The sequence below is a fragment of the Nematolebias whitei genome, chromosome 2 (assembly GCF_014905685.2).
Source record: "Nematolebias whitei isolate Nwh7 chromosome 2, NemWhi1, whole genome shotgun sequence".
Taxonomy (NCBI): Eukaryota; Metazoa; Chordata; class Actinopteri; order Cyprinodontiformes; family Rivulidae; genus Nematolebias; species Nematolebias whitei.
This window is the reverse complement of record NC_056499.1, coordinates 47,136,304-47,158,957: the sequence shown is the minus strand read 5'-3', so window position 1 is coordinate 47,158,957 and position 22,654 is coordinate 47,136,304. Positions and strand designations below refer to the sequence as shown.

The 22,654-nt window shown below is 40.3% G+C and overlaps 1 protein-coding gene across 1 annotated transcript in view; it reads left to right on the top strand.

Annotated features, from left to right (window-relative positions):
* The first annotated feature begins 669 nt into the window (after positions 1-669).
* LOC119430274 (Golgi apparatus protein 1) overlaps positions 670-22,654 on the top strand; it is a 56,717-nt gene continuing 34,732 nt past the window's right edge. Inside the window, exons 1-10 of the mRNA XM_037697718.1 lie at positions 670-963; positions 13,270-13,299; positions 13,453-13,539; positions 13,626-13,841; positions 14,677-14,880; positions 15,162-15,233; positions 15,331-15,517; positions 15,633-15,850; positions 18,379-18,500; positions 21,333-21,434. Of these exons, the coding sequence (XP_037553646.1) occupies positions 670-963; positions 13,270-13,299; positions 13,453-13,539; positions 13,626-13,841; positions 14,677-14,880; positions 15,162-15,233; positions 15,331-15,517; positions 15,633-15,850; positions 18,379-18,500; positions 21,333-21,434 (1,532 nt within the window). The remainder of the gene's footprint in view (positions 964-13,269; positions 13,300-13,452; positions 13,540-13,625; positions 13,842-14,676; positions 14,881-15,161; positions 15,234-15,330; positions 15,518-15,632; positions 15,851-18,378; positions 18,501-21,332; positions 21,435-22,654) is intronic.

Sequence of the window (22,654 nt, the reverse complement as noted above, 5' to 3'; positions counted from 1 at the left end):
CATCCATTATCTTTTACCTGCTTCTTCCATTTTGGGTCATGGGGGTCGCCGGTGCCCATGTCCAGCTATCACTGTGCGTGGGGTGGGGGACACCCTGGATGCATTGCAAGTCCATCACAGGGACACATAGAGACAAACGAGACAAACAACCATTCACTCTCTCACTCACACCTAGGGACAATTTAGAGTTACCAATCAGTCTAACATGCATGTTTTTGGTCTGTGGGAGGAAACCAGAGTACCTGGAGAAAACTCATGAATGCACGGAGAGAACATGCAAACTCCACCCAGAAAGACCCCTGGACCGGGATTTGAACCAAGGACCTGCTCACTGAGAGGCAGCAACTCTACCAGTTGCGCCATCGTGCTGCCATAATAATAATAATAATAATAATATAACAATAATAATAATAATAATACAACCCTTCCTAATAATGATTTGTTTATTTTTACAAATTATTCATTTTCTCATTTTGTTCTAGCTATTGCTTTATATACAACTGTTTCCTTTTTTAATGAACAAATAAAAGTTTACATCAACTTCATCTGAAAGCGGTTTCACGACAAAGCTTTTACTTTGAATTCACTAACCGGAAGTCGTGCATTCTCATCGTGCTGACCGGAAATGAAGGGTTCAGTGTTCAGCACTAACTTAACGGTTATGTGAAGATGGCGGCGTATGGTGGCTCTCCTCTGCGGTTGATGCTTCTGACGTGTGCGTGTCTCTGTAGCTTCGTGTCCGTCCTGAGCTTGAAGGTTCCGAGAGGCTTGATCGAGCCTAGAGCCGTGGACCCGCCGGGCAAGGATGCACCTGTCGCCGCCGGGGCCTCTCAACCTCGAAGGGCGACGGGTTGGAAGCTAGCGGAGGAGGAGGCCTGCCGGGACGACCTGACCCGCCTCTGCCCCAAGCACACCTGGACCAACAACCTGGCCGTCCTGGAGTGTCTGCAGGACCGCAGAGAGGTAAGCGACGCCGTGTGCTTCAGCTGAGTCCGGTGGTTCAGGGATGGACCGTCTACAAACCAGAGCTGTGTGAGCAAAAACCCCGTCCCCCCTTGGAAACATCATTCACTTTTTGGAATAATCAACATCATTTGGGATTATTTATTATTATTATTATTATTATTATTATTATTATAAATTGGTCAAATTATAGCGCCTTGCTGATTCACCCAGTGATGTAGTGTACATTTTTGTAGTGGGTGTACTGTGCTTAGAAACTAAAGTACATGAGTTAGTACACTGTGATCGTCAATTTATTTTGATTTTTTAGTGTATTGAACATTTTAAAATGCACAACAAACTTACAGCAGTTGGCTTTGTATTAAAACATGTTATAGAATTTATGAAACAGTAACAAAGCAAAACGTGTATCAAGTAGTAAGTACATAAGTATTAATTATGCAAAAAACCCATTGAAGCAACTCAATGTGTTCATGGAATGTTCCAAATGCGGTGACAATGACACGAGCCCATGACATGTATCAATGCCAGTCATAAATGACATGGGCTGTATTATTGGGCACTCTTAAGTGGGTATACTGAAATTCACACGCTTTTCTAGTGGGTATACTCCGTATACCTGCGTATCACGTAGACTACACCACTGGATTCACCTGTAATAACCTGGCTGCTTTCTGCTTTTCAAACCATTATTTAAGTATAATTAATATGTATTTTATGCATTAAAAATATGTTATATCGTTTGCAGCTTTTCAACATTGTAGCTGTTAAACGACAACGGTTTGTTCATGGTTTATTCTTATACATTGGTTTGCTCAAGGCTGAATGAGTTTGTGTGGAGTAATGATTGACTCGGTCAGGTTTGAAATGAGTGGATTTATGTGCAGCCATCAAGTCCTCGAGCCTTCAGGTGTGTGGGCTCAAGTTAAACCACAGACTCTCACTGTTTGCTTTAGTGATTAAAATAAAATCTTTCTTACTCTATTTTCAGATGCCACCCACTGACCAGACATTTTTGGGGCATCTTTTATTTTTTATAGCTGTTTTCAAACAGTTTGCAGCAACCATCAATAGGAGCTTGACTTTATAGATTCAAATAGAGAAATGCATTTATTTGATAATGCTCCTGCAGGTATCTGTAGGTTGGTCGCACATTGTACTTAAATCATTTGACCAAGTTTACTGGGGTTACTCTTTAACCACGAGACATTTCCTCATCCCTCCTCTACATTTAAGGAAATAAGAATAAACTAGAGAGGCTCTGAGCACTCACCCAAGTCCAAAGTTTGTTAACAAGTTATCTTGATCCACACCAAAAATAGGCGTCTTTCTGTTTTCTCCTCATCACCATCAGGAACGTTTCATCAACTATGTTTTAGTCATTTTTGTGTAACCCTTGGATGACCTTTTGCGGGAAAATCAGCTGCCCATTTCTTCGCGTCTGTTTTTATTTCTGAATTTATTTTGGTGCTGACAATTACCAGTATTTTTTGACAAAGTCTAAAAATCATTGTCTTTTTAATTTGTTTATTATTTTGCCAGAATTGTTTGAAATGCTCCTTTAACCTCACAGTAACTTGGCTACACGCTTGAGTTCCTTAGGGTGAAATTTGGCCATAAAGAAAATCCAGTTACAAATTAATTTATCAATCCTGTATGTATTAGGGTCTGAGATGGACTAGAGGCAGGGCAGCCGACTTGGGACCAGAAAGCCGCGGCTCGACTCCCCACCATGCCCACATGTCGTGGTTAGGGACGCATGATATTGGATTTTTAGCCGATATCCGATATGCTGATATTTTAAAACTTACTTGGCCGATAACCGATACGATATTTTTATATACTTTCCTTTGTCAGAACATATTCCTCCTATTTAGGCTTATTTGTTACAAAAACTGTGCACCAGCTGTAAGAGCTGGTGACATATATCCAGTAACAGCCATATGATATGCATAGCACCTTAACTTTTATTAAATGAAAAGTGTTAAATGTTATTTATTAGCATTAGTCACCTGCGATGCTGTCTCACTTGTGGAGGTTTGTTCCAGGTTCCTATAGCTGCAGTGTGGGATCCTCTGCACTCCTGTGCATGAAGGACAGACTTTTTAAGTTCAAAGTTTTTGTCTATCCATTGTGCCGTAAGACTAATCATGCTAACGGGGCTAACACGACGTCCAAATATCTGTGGTAAAACTCACCCACGTGCTATCGGCTATTAGCTTCTCAATGACGTCGGGTAAGATCACGTTGGAAAAATATCTCTGACCGGGGACGATGTAGCGAGGCTCAACGTAGTCCAAACATCTTTGCCATCTGACATCCTCACCAACGAAAAATAAAACTTTCCACACGCTGACATTTTGACTTCTTCCTCTCCGCCGTGATCAGATCAGGTAGGCGCTCGTGACGTCATGTTGTGCTGGCGCTGCAGGCATCCTTGTCACTGGGTTGTCATAGAAAAACAGTGTCTTTTAAATCCGTGAGTTATTTTTGATGGAATGGCTGATGTCTGATATTGAACTTTAACGCCAGTATTGGCTGATATTGATACCATGCTGATAATATCATGCATCCCTACTTGTGGTGCCCCTGAGCAAGACACCCAAATCCCTAACTGCTACCAGGATGCGTACATATCTGCCCACCGCTCCACCTGGGTGTATCTCAGGCGTGATGGGTTAAACGCAGAGAACTAACTTCATCATTGTGAACATACAATGATACCAACACAGAAATACTTACACTTACTTTATTAGTTGGTACAATAATGCATTCTCTTCAGTAACGTTTTTCTTTTTACCTTCATCCATATACTTTTGATTTTTGCATTCGATCTGTAAGTGGTGCTCCACTTTTGTATTTGAGACATGCTGTAAAATTTTCCAGGAGAATATTTCATTCCCCCCTGAGATGCCTTCTTGCTGGCTGGACTTGCTGTGGAGTTCTGCCTCTCGTCTCGTCAAATACAATTGTTTTAGTGTGGATGTAAAGAGCAAAACCATCTTTCATTCCCAACAAAGTTCAGTCAGGTCCTCTGGACGGTTTCTTTGTACTTAAACGTTTTGTCTTTTATCCATAGGACTTCATCAGTCTGAGACTAACCTGCCCAGGCTAGACCTGACTTAAATTTGTTGGATTTTCTACCTGGATTACTGAGCATGAATCAGGACATTCATTCATTCATTCATCTATTTATTTATTTTCAAAAGTCGGCATAACATAAATACTTTGTTGATTTTTTAAAACTGAAATGTGGAGTTATTATTTTTTAACAAAAGACCTTTAAACCTCCTAGGACCTGGCATCCACATATGCAAGAGTTCGGGTCTTAGGAGGTTAAATAGTTAAAATATATTTAAAAAGGTAATTTAATTTTGATATTTGTATTTCAGGCTGCTTCCCATGGGCTCACCACCTGTGGGAGGGGCCAAAGGGGTCTGGTGCAATGTGGGATGGGTGGTGGCCGAGGGCGGGGACCCTGGCGGTCTGATCCTCGGCTACAGAAGCTGGCTACTGGGACGTGGAATGTCACCTCACTGGTGGGGAAGGAGCCTGAGCTGGTGTGTGAGGTTAAGAGGTTCTGGCTAGAAATAGTCGGACTCACCTCAATGCATGGCTCTGGCTCTGGAACCAGTTTCCTTGAGAGGGGCTGGACACTCTTCCACTCTGGAGTTGCCCCTGGTGCGAGGCACCGAGCAGGAGTGGGCATACTTGTTGCTCCCATCTTGGTGCCTGTAGGTTGGGGTTCACCCCGGTGAACGAGAGGGTAGTCTCCCTCCGCCTACATGTGGGGGAACGGGTTCTGACTGTTGTTTGTGCTTATGAGCCAAACAGCAGCTCAGATTACCCACCCTTTTTGGAGTCCTTGGAGAGGACGCCTCCTGGGGACTCCCTTGTTTTTTTCTCCTATGGAACACTGTCCGTCTGTCCATTAACCTGCTTCTTCCTTTTTGGGTCGCAGGGGTCACTGGTGTCCATGTCCAGCAGTCACTGGGTATGTTTACATGGACATAAGTAACCGGATCAAATGGCCGGTCGGAATAAAAGTGTGTCATGTAAACACTCCGTTCGAGTTATTTTTGTGTATTCGGCGCGATCCGATATAATTTGTGATCAGAACGAAACGGGTGGTTTACGCCGATCCGAAACCCGATCGGTGCGCATGTAAACGCTTGATCTGTTCGTTTTTATCTGATCGTGAAAAACTGACCTGACTGCGCATGTGCGACTTTGCCATTTCCGCCTGGCTAATGCTAATATTAGCATGTCAGGAGAGCAAAACTGGTCGGTGAGCGACACAACATTTCTACTAGAAACTTTTAAAGAGCTCAAAATGATCTGTATCACCTGTAGCTCAGTCAGGGAGTGCAGTAACGTCTCCACCGTCATTAAAACCTGTTGCAGGTCCATTTTGGGTGCTCAGGTTTGTTTACGTTCACCCCGGAAGTAGAACTTCTTCTTCTGTGGTTTTTTTTAAGTAGAGTTTAGCACTCTGCGCATGTCAGTACTGCTGTTCAGAACAAAGCCCGCTGCATGTAAACGCTCGTCATGAACAGATTGTGCCCATGTAAACAACACATTTGAATTATTCAAACAGAACACATTTCAATCTGGTCAAAGAATTCTGCGCATGTAAACATAGCTACTGTGTGAGAAGCAGGGGACACCCTGGACAGGTCTCCAGTCCATAACAGGGACACATAGAGACAAACGAGACAAACAACCATTCACTCTCGCTCACACCTAGGGACTTGGGGACAGTGATGATTTCAGCTGCAGTCCTGCTGATTTCAGCTTGACGTTGTTTCTAGAGCCCGGCTGATATGGGAGTTTTGGCTATCACCAATACCGATATTGGGAGGGATGTGCAACAACTGTTAATCGATATAATGGCTGAAAAATGTTGTGCTTTTTCCACGTCCAAGAATCTAAGTAAACATCAAGAGGGGCGGGGCTTGTTTATTTAGCTGTTAGCAACCATGAGGCTAAGCTAATCAGATCCATGCTTTATTAATCCCCACTGTGCTGCCTTTTGTTCAAAGACAGTAAAAAGTTCATCACATAAGTTACATAAAAGCAATGATAAATTCATAGTTAACAAATAGTTTAAGTAAATTCACGCTAAAATCTGTTAAATTGTTATGGATTTGAATTCCAATCAGAGTGAGACATCAGAGCATTTTAGGGGTGAAAATCAGAAGTGTTTATATCGGCTCATGATGAGATCGTGATCACCAAGACCGATATGTTCCCAAATGTCCATATTGGCCCAAATTATCAGCCCTACAGATATATCGCTCGGGCTCTAAGTGTTTCGCAACAGGTTTTAGATTGTACAAGAAATCCTGTGACTTTTTAATATTCTAGGTTCTTGGGCTTCTAGTTTAAAATATTTATTTTCATTCATCTTCATCCAACTTCCAATTTATAAACATCACCAAATTTTGGCAGGTCCTTTTTTCTTTTTAGATTTTATTACATTTACTTATTGTATTCTAAAACTTGCACTATAATCATCTTTACTGGATGCTCCTGTACAGTTTTGTAAGACTGAAGAAGTGACTTAATGATGCTGCAGATGTGAACAAATCTTTAAAAAATACATCCTGTCCTCGTGAATTTTCCCTGTCTTTTTTTAACTACCATGTAAAATTAGTTTGCACGCACGCACACACACACGTCCACTGGTCCTGAGGCATGACCTCCTTATTGACATAATTACATCGGTTCGATTCTTTTACAGCTGTGACCTGCTGAAGAGGCGGATGGCTTCCCTCCTTCAGAGTTAGAAACTAAATGAGCACCATCTTGGAAGACAGCAGCTCAGTTGGCCTCAGCACAAACTTGCCACAAGCATCTGATGACTTCAGACTGACAGTGTCTGAGGATGCTGCATTGCTTGGCGTTCAGCTTTGTCAGATTTCTGTCAGTGCATTTCTTCACTGAGAGGCAACATTTTTGTTTTGATTGGCTATTTTTATTATTATTCGCAGCACTGAAAGATGTTTTTGTGTGTCTGAAAGAAACTGCAAGCTCTGACAGGGCTTCTGCTTTCGCTTCAGCAGTAAATTAGAGGAGATCATGTCATGTCCTCCTCCTTAGAAAAACTGTACCCTATCTGGGTGAAAACAGATTATTCAACTGCCTGTAAATAAGATCTGTATCGTGCCTAAAAATGACTGTATTCAGTTTTAAATAAAAAAAATAATATTGAAATAGTGGAAACTGTTTTATGTTGTAGGTCGGCCTGTCACAATAACAAGTTTTGCTGTGCTATTAATTGTCTCAGAAATTATTGCGATAAACTATAATATTGTTTGAACAATAACAATAATTAATTGTCAAATATTAGAAGAAATGTTGATTTGTTTTGCATTTAGTACCTTTTTTGACCACCTAATGGTAGTATAAGACTGTTTGAACCAAAGGATGGATAGTTGAGCAGCGTGTCTCTTTAAGAAAAATAGGAGGGAGGGCCCTTGACGTGACATGGGCTGACATGGCGTACGCTCGGTGATTTGAGCTCTTTAGCATTTTTCACCTAAAGCTTTTAATAAAAAATCAGTAAACAAGTTATCAGCTTCTTTTTGCAGAGAAAAACAACTTTTTAGACAAAGGCACGGGTTTCAACTGTGAATTTTGGAGCTTCAACAAGACAGAGGTTTATTTCCAAGGTCGGCCTGTTAGCTTATCTCGTAGCTTTGCTGCTTTTAATGATCCAAAAACGTGAGTTTTGACAGTTAAAACAGATTTTAAAGAGAAAGAGAGGTGTCAGTAAAGAGCAACAGAGTTGAGCTGTGTCTTCAGTAGAAAGAGAGAGACACAAAGAAACGATAAAGCCAGTAAATGAAAAGGAGGTCGATAATTTTCATTCATCATGTGATTTGATTTATTGTTTATCACGACAGGCCTAGTTGTAGGTCTAAAAACAGCAGCAATCATATCCTAATCATACTTAATTTCATTACAAGAAACCAGTCTGTCTGATTTTAATTTAATTTAATTTAATTAATTTAATTTTCTCATGTAAATATCAGCCGATTTCCGATTTCCCAAAAATAAGGAAATCGGGGCCGATTTATCGGTACCCCACTTCCTCTTTGTCTTTTTCCTTGTTGCTACATTTCTAACACCTTTCTATCAATATACCCACTGTCCTTCTGTCCTCCTCATACATGTCCTGTACCAGTCTAACATACTTCTCTGCCACTCCAGATTTCCTCATACAACACCACAGCTCTTCCCACACCACCCTGTCATATACTTTTTTCCTAAATTCACAAAGAGACAATGAAGTCTTTTCTGACCCTCTCTGTACTTCTCCTTTTCTCCTCCTTCTCCTCCATTCCTCAGGCATTTTCTCATTTTCAGTTTCAGACTCTCCTTTTCATTCTCTTCATTCATTAGCTCCTAAAGTACTCTTTTCATCTATCACACCCTTTTTACTTGTTAGAATATTACTGTTTTCATCTTTAACTAGCTTAACCTGCTGCACATACTTTCCAGCCTGATCCTTCAGGTTGTTCTAGTCATTGCAAGTCCTTTTCTTTTGTGCAACTCATCATATGCCTTCTGGTTTTTTTCTTTGCTATCTCCCTCTTTGCCCTTTGTTGCTCTTTATATTCTTGTCTACTCTCTTTAGTCCTCTCACTGACCCATTTTTTTGCCTCTTCTTCTGGATAACTTCCTGCACTTCACTATTCCCATTTTACATGTACATTACAATATGTTTTAAATAATTTGATACTGAGCCAAAACTGTAATGTGTCATAATCACAAAATTTTGTGCAAAAAGGTGTTTGTAAGCCTGCTGTACAGTGTGTATATTTCAAAATAGCTTTATTGTGTAGGAGATGTAATGAATAACTTTTGTTCTTTTATGAAATATTTTAATTCATTTCAGTTATTTTTATAGTTTATTTCTCTAGTACCACTTCAAACCAGCTGTTAGGGAGCACAAGCCTGTGTATCTCTTGTGCCGGTCCCAAGTAAACGATGAGGGTTATGTCAGGAAGGGCATCGGACATAAAACACTTTTGCCAAAACTAATATACAAGTTCATCTAAGCAACACCATACTGGATCGATCAAGGCTAACTCCGGACCATCCCCCAGCTGGCCTGTCTTCCCGGCTGTTCGTAATCGGCTGGAAGACTGCAAATGGGAGCTAGCCTCAGTGGCTCTGCACTACCTACGTGAACCTGGCTAGGTATTCGTTTTTTAACAGTTCATAGCCAAGCTTCCAAATCAGACAGCTTCTCCTCCAAAGCTACCATAAGACTACATTTATTATAAGTATTGTTATTGCTAAAGGAGGCAGAAGAAGATAGAAATGATAATGCTCTAACAAGTGAGGTAGGGGTGGGAGATATGGCTCAAATATAATATTGTGATATTTCAGAGCATTCTGGTGATAACGATAAATTTCGTGATATTAAAAAAACAAACAAAAAGCAGAAATCATAGTTATTCATTTAACAAAATTAACTTAACATGTTGCTTTGCAGTATTATATATAAAAAACAACAAGGGTTAATTAAATTACTTTATTTAGTATTCCGTCTCAAAGTATAAAAATAAAAAGGATCCTTCTGTTATTTAGATTGAAAATATCTGCACAAAATATAGATCAACAAAATCCACCACAAAAACTAAAGTGCAGGTGAAGTTTCCCAAAATAACTAAATCAAATGAAGCTTAAGATCTGTTGAGCATAAATGTAACAAAATATATGTTTCCTTTAAATGAGCTCTAACTTCCAGAACTTTTTTTTCTCCCTTGTCCTGTCCGGCATTGTGGCGCTCAGAATTATTGTCTGAGTGTCAAAGTGATGCCCAACAGATTTATGTTCACAAGCAGAGCATTATGTCTGGCCTTAATGCTCCACTTGATATATAAATAAAACTTTTATTAGAATTTGCTTTGTGCTTGTTTCAGATGTAATGGACACGGGGATTAAAAAAAAGTTCTAGAAGTTAGAGCTCATTTAAAGGAAACATATATTTTGTTATATTTATGCTCAACAGATCTTAAGCTTAATTTTATTTAGTTATTTTGGGAAACTTCACCTGCACTTTAGTTTTTGTGGTGGAATTTTTCATCCCCAATCCATTACATCTGAAACAAACTTCCTGAACTTGTAACAAGGTGATCATCTGACCCTGAAGCTTGTTGGTGTTTCAGCTTCCTCTGTTCCTGCAGGAATGATTCATTTCTCTGATGCTCTCTCTGATCACCTGACTCTGTTCTTGGTCCATGGACTCTGGAACTAAGAGACAGACCTGCGCGTGTTTGTACCAGCAGTTTAGAGCGGGGGAGACGCGGCTGAGAGCTGCACCCACACCGGCAGCCCAGAGCAGGGTGTGGGGGGAGAGACAGTTGAGTTGTCTGTACCTGCAGTTTAGAGTTGGGTGGAGAGACAGCTGATCCGTGCGTTGTTTGTTTTTAGCTTTTTAGCTAGCTAGTACTGCGCGCAACTAATTAGTGTTACACCAGTACCGACAGGTGGAGGGGGGTGCGCAGTTCGGTTTGGTCGTTCGGCGCGCTCGGTTCTTTTAACAGGGCGGGGCGCCCTGATGGATTACGTCATGAAATTGGCATATCATGGTACCATTTATTTGCCCGGGCTAGCTTTTTTTACTGGTATTATCGTGAACAATATGATATGACCCAGCCCTAAAGTGAGGAGACTGTGACGGGAAGATGGAAGGAATATTTTGAGGAGCTAATGAATGAAGAGAATGAAAGAGAAAGAAGAGTAGAGGTCATAGAAACTGTGAACCAGGAAGTGGGAAAGATAAGTTAGAGTGAAGTTCGGAAAGCTCTGAAAAGAATGAAGAAGGGGAAAGCATAGGACCAGATGACATACCAGTGGAGGTTTAGAAATGTCTAGGAGAGATGGCAGTGAGATTTTTGACTCAAATATTCAATGGCAAGAAAGTAAAGAAGTGAGGAAGCAGTCTAAGCTGTTATGGTAGCATAATTAAAATGATTACCAAGATTAACCCTAACCAACCCTAGCTATAGGAATGATCAGTGGTGGGCACGGTTCTGCTAAGCTGCTAATAGCGGAACTAACTTTCCATTTAGCAGATTAGCATTTTCATTAACATTGAAATTCTTTAGCGGAATTAGCTTCCGCTAAATTTAAATCTGATAAGTTCAAGTCCACAAGTAAAAAAAAAAAATAACGGAGTTCTACTCATTCTAGGCATTCAGGAGACTGTTGATTTACACAGAACGATGATATGCTATGTAGAGGTAAGTAAAGTTAGGTGCCACCGGGTGACGCCACCACCCATGCAGTGCTTTTTTCCTTCATATCTACCACAAAGTCTCTGTCTCGTGGTGTCAGATTACAGCCAATAACAGAGACTTTTACATAAATACCAAACCACAACAGGAAATAACATGAAGAACCCATTTTCACACTCAGAAACATTGTAAACAGTCAGAAACATTGCACACACAATTCCTACCCAGCATGCTTTGCAATGCTCATGCTGTCTCTGGGATATGACTCTCTCGCACATTTCTTCCCACATCTTTACTTTAATACAAACACATTTTACTGAGAAAACATTGATGATACACAACAACATTATAGTTAGTTTCTAAAAGTAATTAAGCACAAAGAGGAGCTCCAAAGTGAGTTGATTCATTAAAGTACTGGAGGGAGACGTCCGACACACAGTGAACGCATCACTCTGCTTCAGCACAGCAGAGTTCTGCTCCTCCTCTTTGGTTCTGATGGACCAGATTCATTTCTGAAAGCTCACCTCTGAATGGGACACGGACACTTGTGATTTATGAACCGTTTTGAATTGTGTTCACTTTAAGCGTTGTCACATTACAGACAGTCTTACAGAGTCAGCGACAGCCGTGTATGATAAAAGTTAGCGCTTTAGCGTTATCTGTTTAGCATAGCTAAGCTAATTTTTTTTGTTAGCGAATTAGCAGTTGCTAATTTAACTTTTTGGTTAGCTGTACCCACTACTGGAAATGATCAAAAAGGAATCATATCTATTATCTAATAGTTGATCTAGGATTATTCAAGTTGATAATTTGAACGGACTCAGTGATCCTAAAATAATCCTCCTGCTGCAGTCAGGTTTCTGTAAGACAATACAAATCAATGTGATTAAAAATTAAACAACAGTCTTAGAAGGGAGAGCTCTTATGTTCAGTAATCCAAAAAATAAAATCCTAACTTTACCTGTGTACACTTTTACTTCTACAGTAGAATCCAATCATAACTTTAGTTTAATCTGTGTTAGTTATTATCCTGGTCTTGTTTCAAAGGCCTGTGATGCAGACAGAGCTGCTCTTCATTAATCAGTGACTCATTGTTGGAGTAATTGAAAACTTCTATGTCTGAGGCCACTGTGGATCTGCTACGCTCTCATCACTCTCTGAAACTGTACAGTAAGAAGGCTTTTTGTTTCAGTCCCTGTGGGCAGCTCAGTCATGACAAAATGCTTTCATGCTTCTGCTGCTTCATTTCCTTTAATGATGATGTGGGTGAGTTTATAACGTTTCTGCTGTGTTGATTATATTCAAACAAGTGCTTTCTTTGCAGTTAGCCTCGTAAATGAAATGCACTCTGATGACACTTGTCAGATCAGGATCAACTAAAGAACTGAATGTATTTTGTAAGAATTTCACTAAATATTTGCTCAATATCCATAAAATTGACAGAATTAGCACAATTCTTTTGTGTTGGTTAAAGTCACTTAGATGTAATGGCTACCTTGAACTTGGTTTACTTCAAAAATTAACCAGCTGTAAATCTAAATTACTTTCTCTCTCTTACTGCGACATTTTCATTAGAATCCATTCAGTGGTCTAAGAGGTATTTTGCTAACAAAAAGGCAGGATTGACTTCAGCATTTAATGCCTAATTATTAAGCAAAGATCATTCTTCGTGTTTTGAACTTGGGGTTATTTTTTGTTTGTATTATAATTCATATTTATTTAAAGACCTTGCTCAAGGGCTCACAGTGAGGCAAATGAGTGTGCTTCTCCTTTCCCTCCTAAGTTTTGTTGTAATGGTTAGGGGATTCAAACCGGCGACCTCATGCTCAGAGGCTCACCTTCTATAACCTCGGCGCCACCATTCCCCATTTTTTATTTAGGCACAAGTAACATTTCTTTTGTCTGCCCTCTTCTTCATAGTGAGTGAACTAGCATGAAGATTTGACAATTGTTTAACAGCAAACATGATGAGCTTCAGAAAAGTTATGTCTTCATAAATAATTACTTTCATTTGAAGATCGACCTATCTCTTTGTTTCTCTGTCATTTTGCAGGAAATCGATATTGCTCCTGACTGTAACCATGTGAGTATCTCTTTCAAGACATTCACTTTGACATGAACGTTTTATATCTTCCTGGTTCACAACTGCATGCTTAACCAACAAATGTAAGAACATTTTATCCGTGGCTGTTTTTTTGTGCTTTTAATTTCCTTACATAAAATTGCTTCTGCTCAGCTTTTGTGGAACTACAAATTAAATCTGACGACAGATTTGAAGTTCGAGTCTGTGGCCACGGAGGTGTGCAAGAGCACCATCGCTGAGGTTGGTCTGCCTTTGTCTCCTGCCAACCTTTGTGGGCTGCTTCAGTTCTGTTTCCTTTGATTCTGCCACACTGTTCCCTCCTGCAGATCAATGAGTGTAACGAAGAGGAGCGAGGGAGGGGGTATCTGGTGTCATGTCTTGTGGATCATCGAAGCAACATCAGCGAATACCAGTGCAACCAGTACGTCACCAAGATTACCAGTATAATCTTCAGCGACTACAGACTGATCTGTGGCTTTATGGACAAATGTAAAGAAGACATAAACAATCTGCGCTGCGGCAGCATCAACATGGGACAAAAGGTGTTGAAATTCAAACTCCAGCTGTGCACCTAGTATTCACTTAAACTGATATTTAATGTTGAAACAAACTGTAGCCAAGAAGAATGTTTACAACGTTTTAAAGAAGACATCCTATGCTTTTCTTATTTTCCTTCAGTGTTTGATCAGTATTTAGCATTTGTGAAAGATCTTTGCTACAAAGGTTCAAGTTCTCAAACTGGGCTGTTTCTTTGTGTCCTGGTTTGACTTTGTTTTTATTTTTTTATCAGGCCTTTATCTACCAACATAATCTGGAATTAATTTGTACAGTGTTTGAAAAGTGATGGTTTGGGCCAGTCAAGTTGTGTGTTTTGTAGCTCAAAGTTTGTAAATCTTCTGATACACGAGGAACAAAAAATATACTGAGGTCCCAGTTTTCATCATAAAAAATCAACTCCAAGCAACGAAAAATAAAAAAACCAGTCATTTTGTTGGTCACGTCATTCATACACTTCCTGCAGGAGGATCAGAATACTTTTTCTGCAGTGACTGTATGAACATTTTGAAGATTGGAGTTGTTTTAAGGTGGCAGCAATTTGATTTGGGACCTCTCCTGCTTAGACTGGTCTATAAATAAACTCTTTGTCCAATCTGAGGTCATTCAAAGAACTATCTACAACAGTTAAGATGCTATTTATTCATTAACTTTCCACATAACTTCACATCTACAGTAAATATCTGAACTGTTCTTTTACCATTTTTGTTTGTTTTGAAGCTTGAGTGTCCTGTAGCAACCTGGACTGATGTTAACGACAGCTCTTAGTCGGTCCTCGTACAGCAGCATGCTCGTTTTACCCTAACCTTTGTCTCTTCACAGGACGTCCACTCCCAGGGCGAGGTGATCGCATGTCTGGAGAAGGCGCTGGTGAGGCAGGCGGAGCAGTTAAATCATGTTCATTCAATCAAAGAAGAGTGTCAGAAAGCTATCCTTCGGGTGGCCGAGCTCTCATCAGATGACTTTCACCTTGACAGACATCTTTACTTCGCCTGCAGGGACGACCGCGAGAGATTCTGTCAAAACGTACGAGACTCTACTACTGTCTGCACGAAGAAACAAGAGCAACCACATTTAACAGTTCGATGTTATTTACTGGATATCTTTGCTTGCTTTTAGATGTTTTTAAAGTTGAACATGGTCATTCATGTCTGATATACTGTATGTAATGTATGTTTATCTATATAAACAGATAACGTAAATGTAAAATTGGCAGTATTATATAAAAAATAAAAGATTACGGTAAATAAATTTTAACAGACAGTCCTTCAGCTCCTGCTTCTCTCTCGTTTTGTTTATTTCCACAGGTTCAGGCAGGAGAAGGGAAAGTCTACAAGTGTCTGTTTAATCACAAGTTTGAAGAAGCCATGTCAGAAAAGGTACATGCTGCAGACAATCACTCCCCCTGAGGCAGAACTACTGCTGACCACAGAAGCTGTGGTTTTATCTTCTGAACGTCTCGTCTCTGCTCCTCAGTGTCGCGACGCCCTGACGACCCGACAGAAGCTGATCTCCCAGGACTACAGAGTTAGTTACTCCTTGGCGAAGTCTTGCAAGCTGGACCTGAGGAAGCAGCGCTGCAGCCTGGACACCAACCTGCCTCGAGCCCGTGAGGCTCGACTGTCGTACCTGCTGCTGTGCCTGGAGGCTGCTGTGCACCGAGGTGAGCGCACACGACACTTCGATGTACTCAGGGCGTGACAGTAGATTCTGAAGTTCTCTGCATTTATGGCCATTTCCTAAACTTTGAAATGTCTTTCTGCCTTTTTGTTGTGTAGGGCGCTCAGTTAGCGGGGAGTGTCAAGGCGAAATGTTGGACTTCCGGCGAATGCTGATGGAGGATTTTTCTCTGAGTCCAGAAATCGTTCTTCACTGTCGCACAGAGATCGAGGCTCAGTGCTCTGGTCTGCACCGCAAAGGCCGCACATTGCACTGCCTGATGCGGATCGGTCGAGGTGACCGCAGCGCTCCTATCGACAGCGTCTGTCAGAGCGCAGTAAGACGGCCTGCTCGTTGGTTCTTTCCTTTTGTTTTGTTTAAGAGAACAAGACCAGTTTATTGTTGTGGAACATTAGAAACATATTTTAATCTAGACTTAGTCATTATACCTCCTGTCATCGCAGTTTACATTTATTACTCAATTTAAAATAGATTAGACTTTTGCTACATTCTGTGATATCATATATCCATCCATCCATTTTCTTTACCTGCTTTTTCCTCTGGCTTGTGGAGGAACTGGTGCCCATCTCCATCGGTCATGGTGCAAGAGGTGTGGTGCACCCTGGAATCTGTTACAGGACTACATGGACAAATAAAACAAGAACCATTCAACAACACACAACCTAAGGGCAAATTAGATACTAGGTAACCTACCACCCATGTTTTAGTAAGAGGGGAGAAACTGGAATGCACAGAGAAAACCTGAAGCAGTCAAATTTAAATCAATTAAGGACAGAACTCACAAAGTTAATGAAGACTTGGAACTGACAAAAGGAAGAAAATGGAAAAATATAAATAATCTAATGACAGTCACTCAGTGCTTGTGCTTTTGATATGTTATCAGAAATATATAAAAAAAATAAAGCAAATTAAACTAGTCTTGACAGGTTGTTCCTCTAACCCTCCTGCTGCCCTTGGGTCAAAAGGATCCATGAAGCCTCAGTTATAAAAGTGATGCTCTGTCAGGAGATTAACTTTATAACTTTAATATAGCTTCAAATGATTTATGTGACTATGAAACTTCTGCTCCTGTCTCAGGTCTGACGGGGTCCTTCTTCAGATGTTTCAGCTCCTTCTACTGATTCTCAACAGGATTTAGATCAGGGCTCAGAAGGCCACACAGTGTTCCCAGCCCTGGTCCTCGAGGAACACTACCCTGCATGTTTTGATTGTTTCCCTGCTCCAACGCTTCTGATTCAGTGATTTAATTACTTCCTCAAATTCTGCAGAAGCCTGTTAATTACCCGTTCATTCAAATCAGGTGTGTTGGAGCAGAGAAACAACTGAAACATGCAGGATGGTGTTCCTCAAGGACTAGGGTTGGGAACCACTACTTTAGTGTTTTGTCTGTTCCAGGGTGTTTTTAGCTGTATGCTTAGGGCAGTGCTTCTCAATTGTTTTCTGTTATGAACGGAGGAGGTGACGGTCGGAGTTTATTTGTCATGTCAGCAGCAGAGGGGAGCGACACGGTTCATGCATGGCTCCCAAAATGACAAGGCAGCCATATTTGTTCATAACTTATTAGGAATGCATGGGACAAAATCAGAATGGTATTAAAAAATAAAAAATAAACCTACTCCCTGCGGCAATAAAAAGGGCCCGCCTCACTATTTGAGAAGGACTGGCTTAGGGTAATGGTCTTGTTGGAGGACCCATGACTTGCGACTGAGACCAAGCTTTCTGACACTGGACAGCACAGAATGTCTTGAGATTTTATTGTGCCCTGCCCCGATTCAAGATCCCCTGTATTGGAGCAAAGCAGCCCCAGAACAGAACCCAGTCTCTGCCGTGCTTCATTGTAGATCCAGTTCTCATTGTGTGCTTCATATGTGGGTATGTGAACACAGAGCTGATGTGACTTGACTAAAAGCTCCAGTTTTGTCTCAACTGTCCAACAGACATTTCCCCAGAAGTTCTGTGGCTTATCAATATGCATTAAGGTCAATTTTGGGCTCGCTTCTTAATGATTTGGTGTCCTCCTTGGTTGTCTTCCATTAGGTCCACATTGAGCCAAACAGTGACCTGGTGTGACCTGATGCTGATGTACCTTGACTTGGAGTGACCTCTAATCTTTTTGGAAATTGTTGGGCTGTTTGGTTACCGTTCATATGATGTCTCTCTTCAAGTTGTCTTCAGTTTTTCTTGTCTGGTCTTGTCTACAGTCTTGTGGATCATAAACTTCAAAATAATGTGTGCAGATGGTTTTATAGTTTTTACATTTAACATGCTGTCAGTCATTGTTATTCTAAGCTCCTGAGACAACTCTGTCCTCAGCTTTCTGTGCTCCATGTTCATTGTGTTACACACCATGATACCAAACAGCCCTGTGACTACCTGGCACCCTTTAAACAGACGGATTACAAGATTGAAGATACCTATGATGTTAACAATGAGATGTATTTTAATTTATGCCCCTATTATCAAATTATTTAAACTTTTTTTCCTAAGGGTGCCATTCTTTTTCCAAGGCCAGTTTTATTAGTTTGTATTTTAAAAATATGTGTAGAAGTAAAATATAAATGCACTTTCCTTTTAACTAACATTGTCAGTTTCAAGTTATTTTAGTGTCCCCTATTTCTTTTTTTCTCTAACAAATTTGTTCATGACTCTACCTATTTAGTCCTTCAGTAATAAAAATAAAATGTCTTTATTAGCTAAAATAAACAAGTCAAACTAACAAAAGGTAGATTAACATTGGATGCTTGTTCAGTCATGTTGCAGAAAGTCACAGTCAGGCTGCTGCTGTAGGAATTAAAAACAAGACCATAAAAAAGACCTGTCTTGATTTCTGTTTTTCTGCTGCAGTTGCAGACTTTGATTCAGTCCGCCGACCCTGGAGCTGATTATCGAATCGACCGAGCGCTCAACGAGGCCTGTGAATCTGTCATCCAGACCGCCTGTAAACACATCCGCAGCGGAGACCCAATGTGAGCAGCTCATTTTAATCTAGATTATGTCTGGATGTATTCTGTCATGATAAAATATACAATATCTTAATCCTGAAGTTTTATAAATCAAAACTTATTTTGATTGAAAAAAATCATTCAGTCCATACCAAGTATTAAAACTTGGAGAAAACAATATCAGATCAACAACGACAAATAACATATGTCAATATTCAGTTAACAAAAAGCAGACAGTATACAGGAGCAGCACAAGCCTTCTTATCGATGTTGGATCACGTTATTGACGTTTGCAGATATTTGTTTGTAGAAAACTCTCATTTACAGATGAGTTTATGGTCAACTCAGTGACTCAGGGTGTCCTGGCCACTAACATGCTGCTTGTTTTCTTGTTGTTGTTTTGGTCTTCTCAACTTTTCCACATAAGATGTACTATACAGTCTTTTTACTCCCCATCACGGAGCGGAGGAATTGTAAATGTCCTCTGTTTGTCCGTCCATTCATGCCTGCATATCTTGTCTAATCAGCACCTCGATATGCCACACCTTTGATGTGGATAGATACCTATATAAATGTGACTTGGTTTTCTATTTTTAATAAATTTGCAGAAATCTCAAATCATTTTTCACACTGTCACAGTGGGGTATTGTGTGTAGAAGTTTGACTAGATTCATTTAATACAATTTGGAATAAGGCTGTAACATAACAAAATATGGAAAACCATCCATCTATCGACAAAGTCCATGTTCAATAATCCAGAAATACAATTCAACATTTTTCAGTCAGGTCATCTGGACAGTTTCTTTTTTTGTGCTGAAACGTTTCACCTTCTATCCGGAAGGCTTCATCAGTCAAGGAAACGCACAACACAAAACTGATTCTTCCCCCAACAGCTTATTCCAAAGTGGAACAAACCAGTTATGTTGGTGCTAAGATGATCTCTTTGTCACGCCCCCTCCTCCATTGCTGGCCCTCTTCCTCGTCGACAGTCGTGTCAAACTATCCTTTCTAGTTTTTATATTTCTTAAAAGTATCGTCTCCTCAATTGATTGGGGGGACCAAAAATTAATCTAAGGTGGCCAAGGCCACCATTGGCCACCCCCTGGCTCTGCCATTGTGGCAGAATGTGTGTTTGAATGATAGATGTCAAGAAGTTTGAAAATGATCTTTAACCTTCCCTGATTGATGGGCAGCAACGGTTGATTCTTTAGTATCATTGTTGGTGATCATCGTCCTTAAAGTGGTGAGGATGCATTTAGTTTTCACGCACTGTTTTTGTAATTCAATTCAATTTAATTCAGTTTATTCATTTAGTGCAAAGTCACAACAGAAGTTATCTCAGGGCACTGAACAAATACATAAAAGTTCAATCAGTAATATTGTTTATCTAATATTTTTTTATTTTATTTATTTTATTTAGCCTTTATTTATCCAGGTTAGTCTCATTGAGCCACGAGAACTCATTTTCAAGAGAGACCTGTAAGATATAATGTAGGGAAGCCAGCAGATTGTGTTAAAAGTATAACTTGTGAAAATTATGGAAAAAAAAAAACCCATAAAGACGCTCCTGCATATAAACCATGGGGTACAAATTGTGAAAAAAAAGTAGTGGCTGGCTTGTACAACATTAATTACGGTAGTTGCTTCTCTCCCTCCCTCTCTGCTTTGCTTTGCTGCTCTGTCTGTCTGTAAAATTGCTGTGAGACTCTTGCATTTCTTCCGAACTATAATTATGGACTTGTTTTGACCAGTTGACCAGTTGGTCCCTCATCTCAATTTACAACATTTCTTCGAAGAGAAGACAGGCTTTGGGCGAGCCGATTTACCCTGTTGGCACGCACGCAGCTGGATATCTCATCGACTGGAAAACTTGATGTGTCTATATCTGCTGCCATCTGTGGATTTTAAGGACGCATATTTAATTGGATTCACGATAACTGGTTCCTGCTTTTTGGATTCAGCTGGTTGCTGGTTTTATCTACAATCAAGGAAGTCGTCAGCAGCAAATTTGGACCCGATCACGCTGCTTGCCTTTATGATGGCTTGGTTCATGTCTGGAGTACTCGGACTCAAATGCTTTGGGCTGAATGGATCAGATCTTGGGGATTTTTACTCAGTCACGTTCCATCGGTGTGGCCATGTTAATTTGGACATTTCGGAACCGAGTGGACCGACACAGACTCAAGGTAGATGTCATTAAGTTCTGCCTGTCCCCAAAACAACTGTGTGTTTATCTAAATTTGGTCGCCTTGGTTGTCCTTGAAGGCCATCTTATCTAAAGTCGCCTGGAGAAAATGTGATCTGAGGCTCACCGCCCCCTCCCTGAGGAATTTCCAACTGATAACCAGATGAAAACAGCTGAATAAACTTTGTGTCATCATTTCAGGACTCTTGATTCTTATAGAGGTTATGCTTGGCCATTCCTCGACATACCTCGAGAATGTTTATGGATCTCACCGGAGGACATTGACTGATTACAGTGACCTCGAGAGCATCTGTAGGCGTTGTTGACCGCTCTCGTCTCTTCCTTCTTCCTGCTCTGCAGAATGTCTACGTAAATATGTGCTTGTTTGTTGCAAAGTGTTTTTTCAATATTAGGGGTTTTTCTCAGCCAAGCAAAAAGTCTGATAGGAATTTTTTCCTCCTCCAACTCCTACATATGTCCAGTTAACCACTGTTTTTGTCTGTCCAAACAGGTCTCACTTGTAAATGAGTCTTCAAGGCTCAATGTGATTTATCTGTTTAAATAAAGGTTGAATGAATGAATGAAAAGTTATTTTTAAAGCCCTCAGACAAAGGTTTTTCTTTCTGTTTTTCATGATGAACCTGATGTAACAGGTTTGTTTTTGTGTTTAGGATCCTGTCTTGCCTGATGGAGCATCTGTACACAGAGAAGATGGTGGAGGACTGTGAGCACCGGCTGCTGGAGCTACAGTATTTCATATCCAGAGACTGGAAGTAAGTTTGCTTGGTGACAGGATCACAACACATCTCTGCAGTGGAGCAACTTTAACTTTTTGTTATGGCCAGAGAGATATAGGATCTGGAAAAAACAAAACTGAGTTTGAATGTGAAAGAGTACTCGACACAAGATGAACTGTGATCACTGTTAGGTTATACAGCAGTCCCTCGCTACTTCGCGGTTCGTTTTTCGCGGACTCGCTCTATCTTGGTTTTTCAAAATAAGACTGAACATGACACACAGTTGGCTGATTGATGGATGAGCCGCACGATCAGCATGGAAATTTTTATTTAAAATTAATTATTTAAAATTATTTAGCACCTGCTGCACCTGTGTGCAGCACACACTGCAGGAGAAACTTCCTCCTGCAGCTCCTCCTCCCTCCTCCTTCCTCCTTCCTCCTTTGTCGATCTCTGTTATGCAGCGGAGAAGTGGGCGTGGCCGAGAACACAGAGTGGCAGAGGGGAGGCAAAGAGCTGATGTCATGACATTCTGTGATCTTTTAGAGCATTTAGAGTTTAGAAACATTGTTTAGAATATTGCAAGAGTGTGGGAGGGTTTAAAACACCTTGTACTACTATTCCTACTTCACAGTTTTTCATTTAAGGCTCTCACAGACTCGGGCAGTCCTCAGTCCGCTCGGAAACTGCAGGCACAGCTCGCAGACGGTTGAGACTTCATAACTCGAGTGTCCACTCTGACCGGCTGCAGACCAGCTCTGCAGGCAAGGGGCGTTTACCTTCGACGATACGATTTTTCTCAATATCACAAAGTCTGCCACGATACGATTTCAATTCTATTCGATTCACAAGTCTGGGATTGATATATTGTGATATCAAATGCCCATCTCATTTACATATAAACAAATTTACAAAAACAATTCAAATATGATTTAACCATTTTATTTCTGTTATTACAGTCACCTGGCATTTAAATAAAAAAGCATTTTTCTTAATTAATGAAAAAATAAAAATAAATGACTTGTTCAGTATAGTCTCACATTTCTCAAGTTTAAGTGCAATTTTTAAACCAGTTAACTTAAAAGTGCCCTGATTACCTTTCACTTATAAAGAAACATAAATAGATATTGAGCTTACATAACATGACTATCAATGTTGTGTTTCTTCTTCAGGTGAATGGACACATTTGTTGTGTCCCGAGTATTTTAACTCACACTGGCACCTGTTGCATACGACATGAGTATTTTAACTCACAC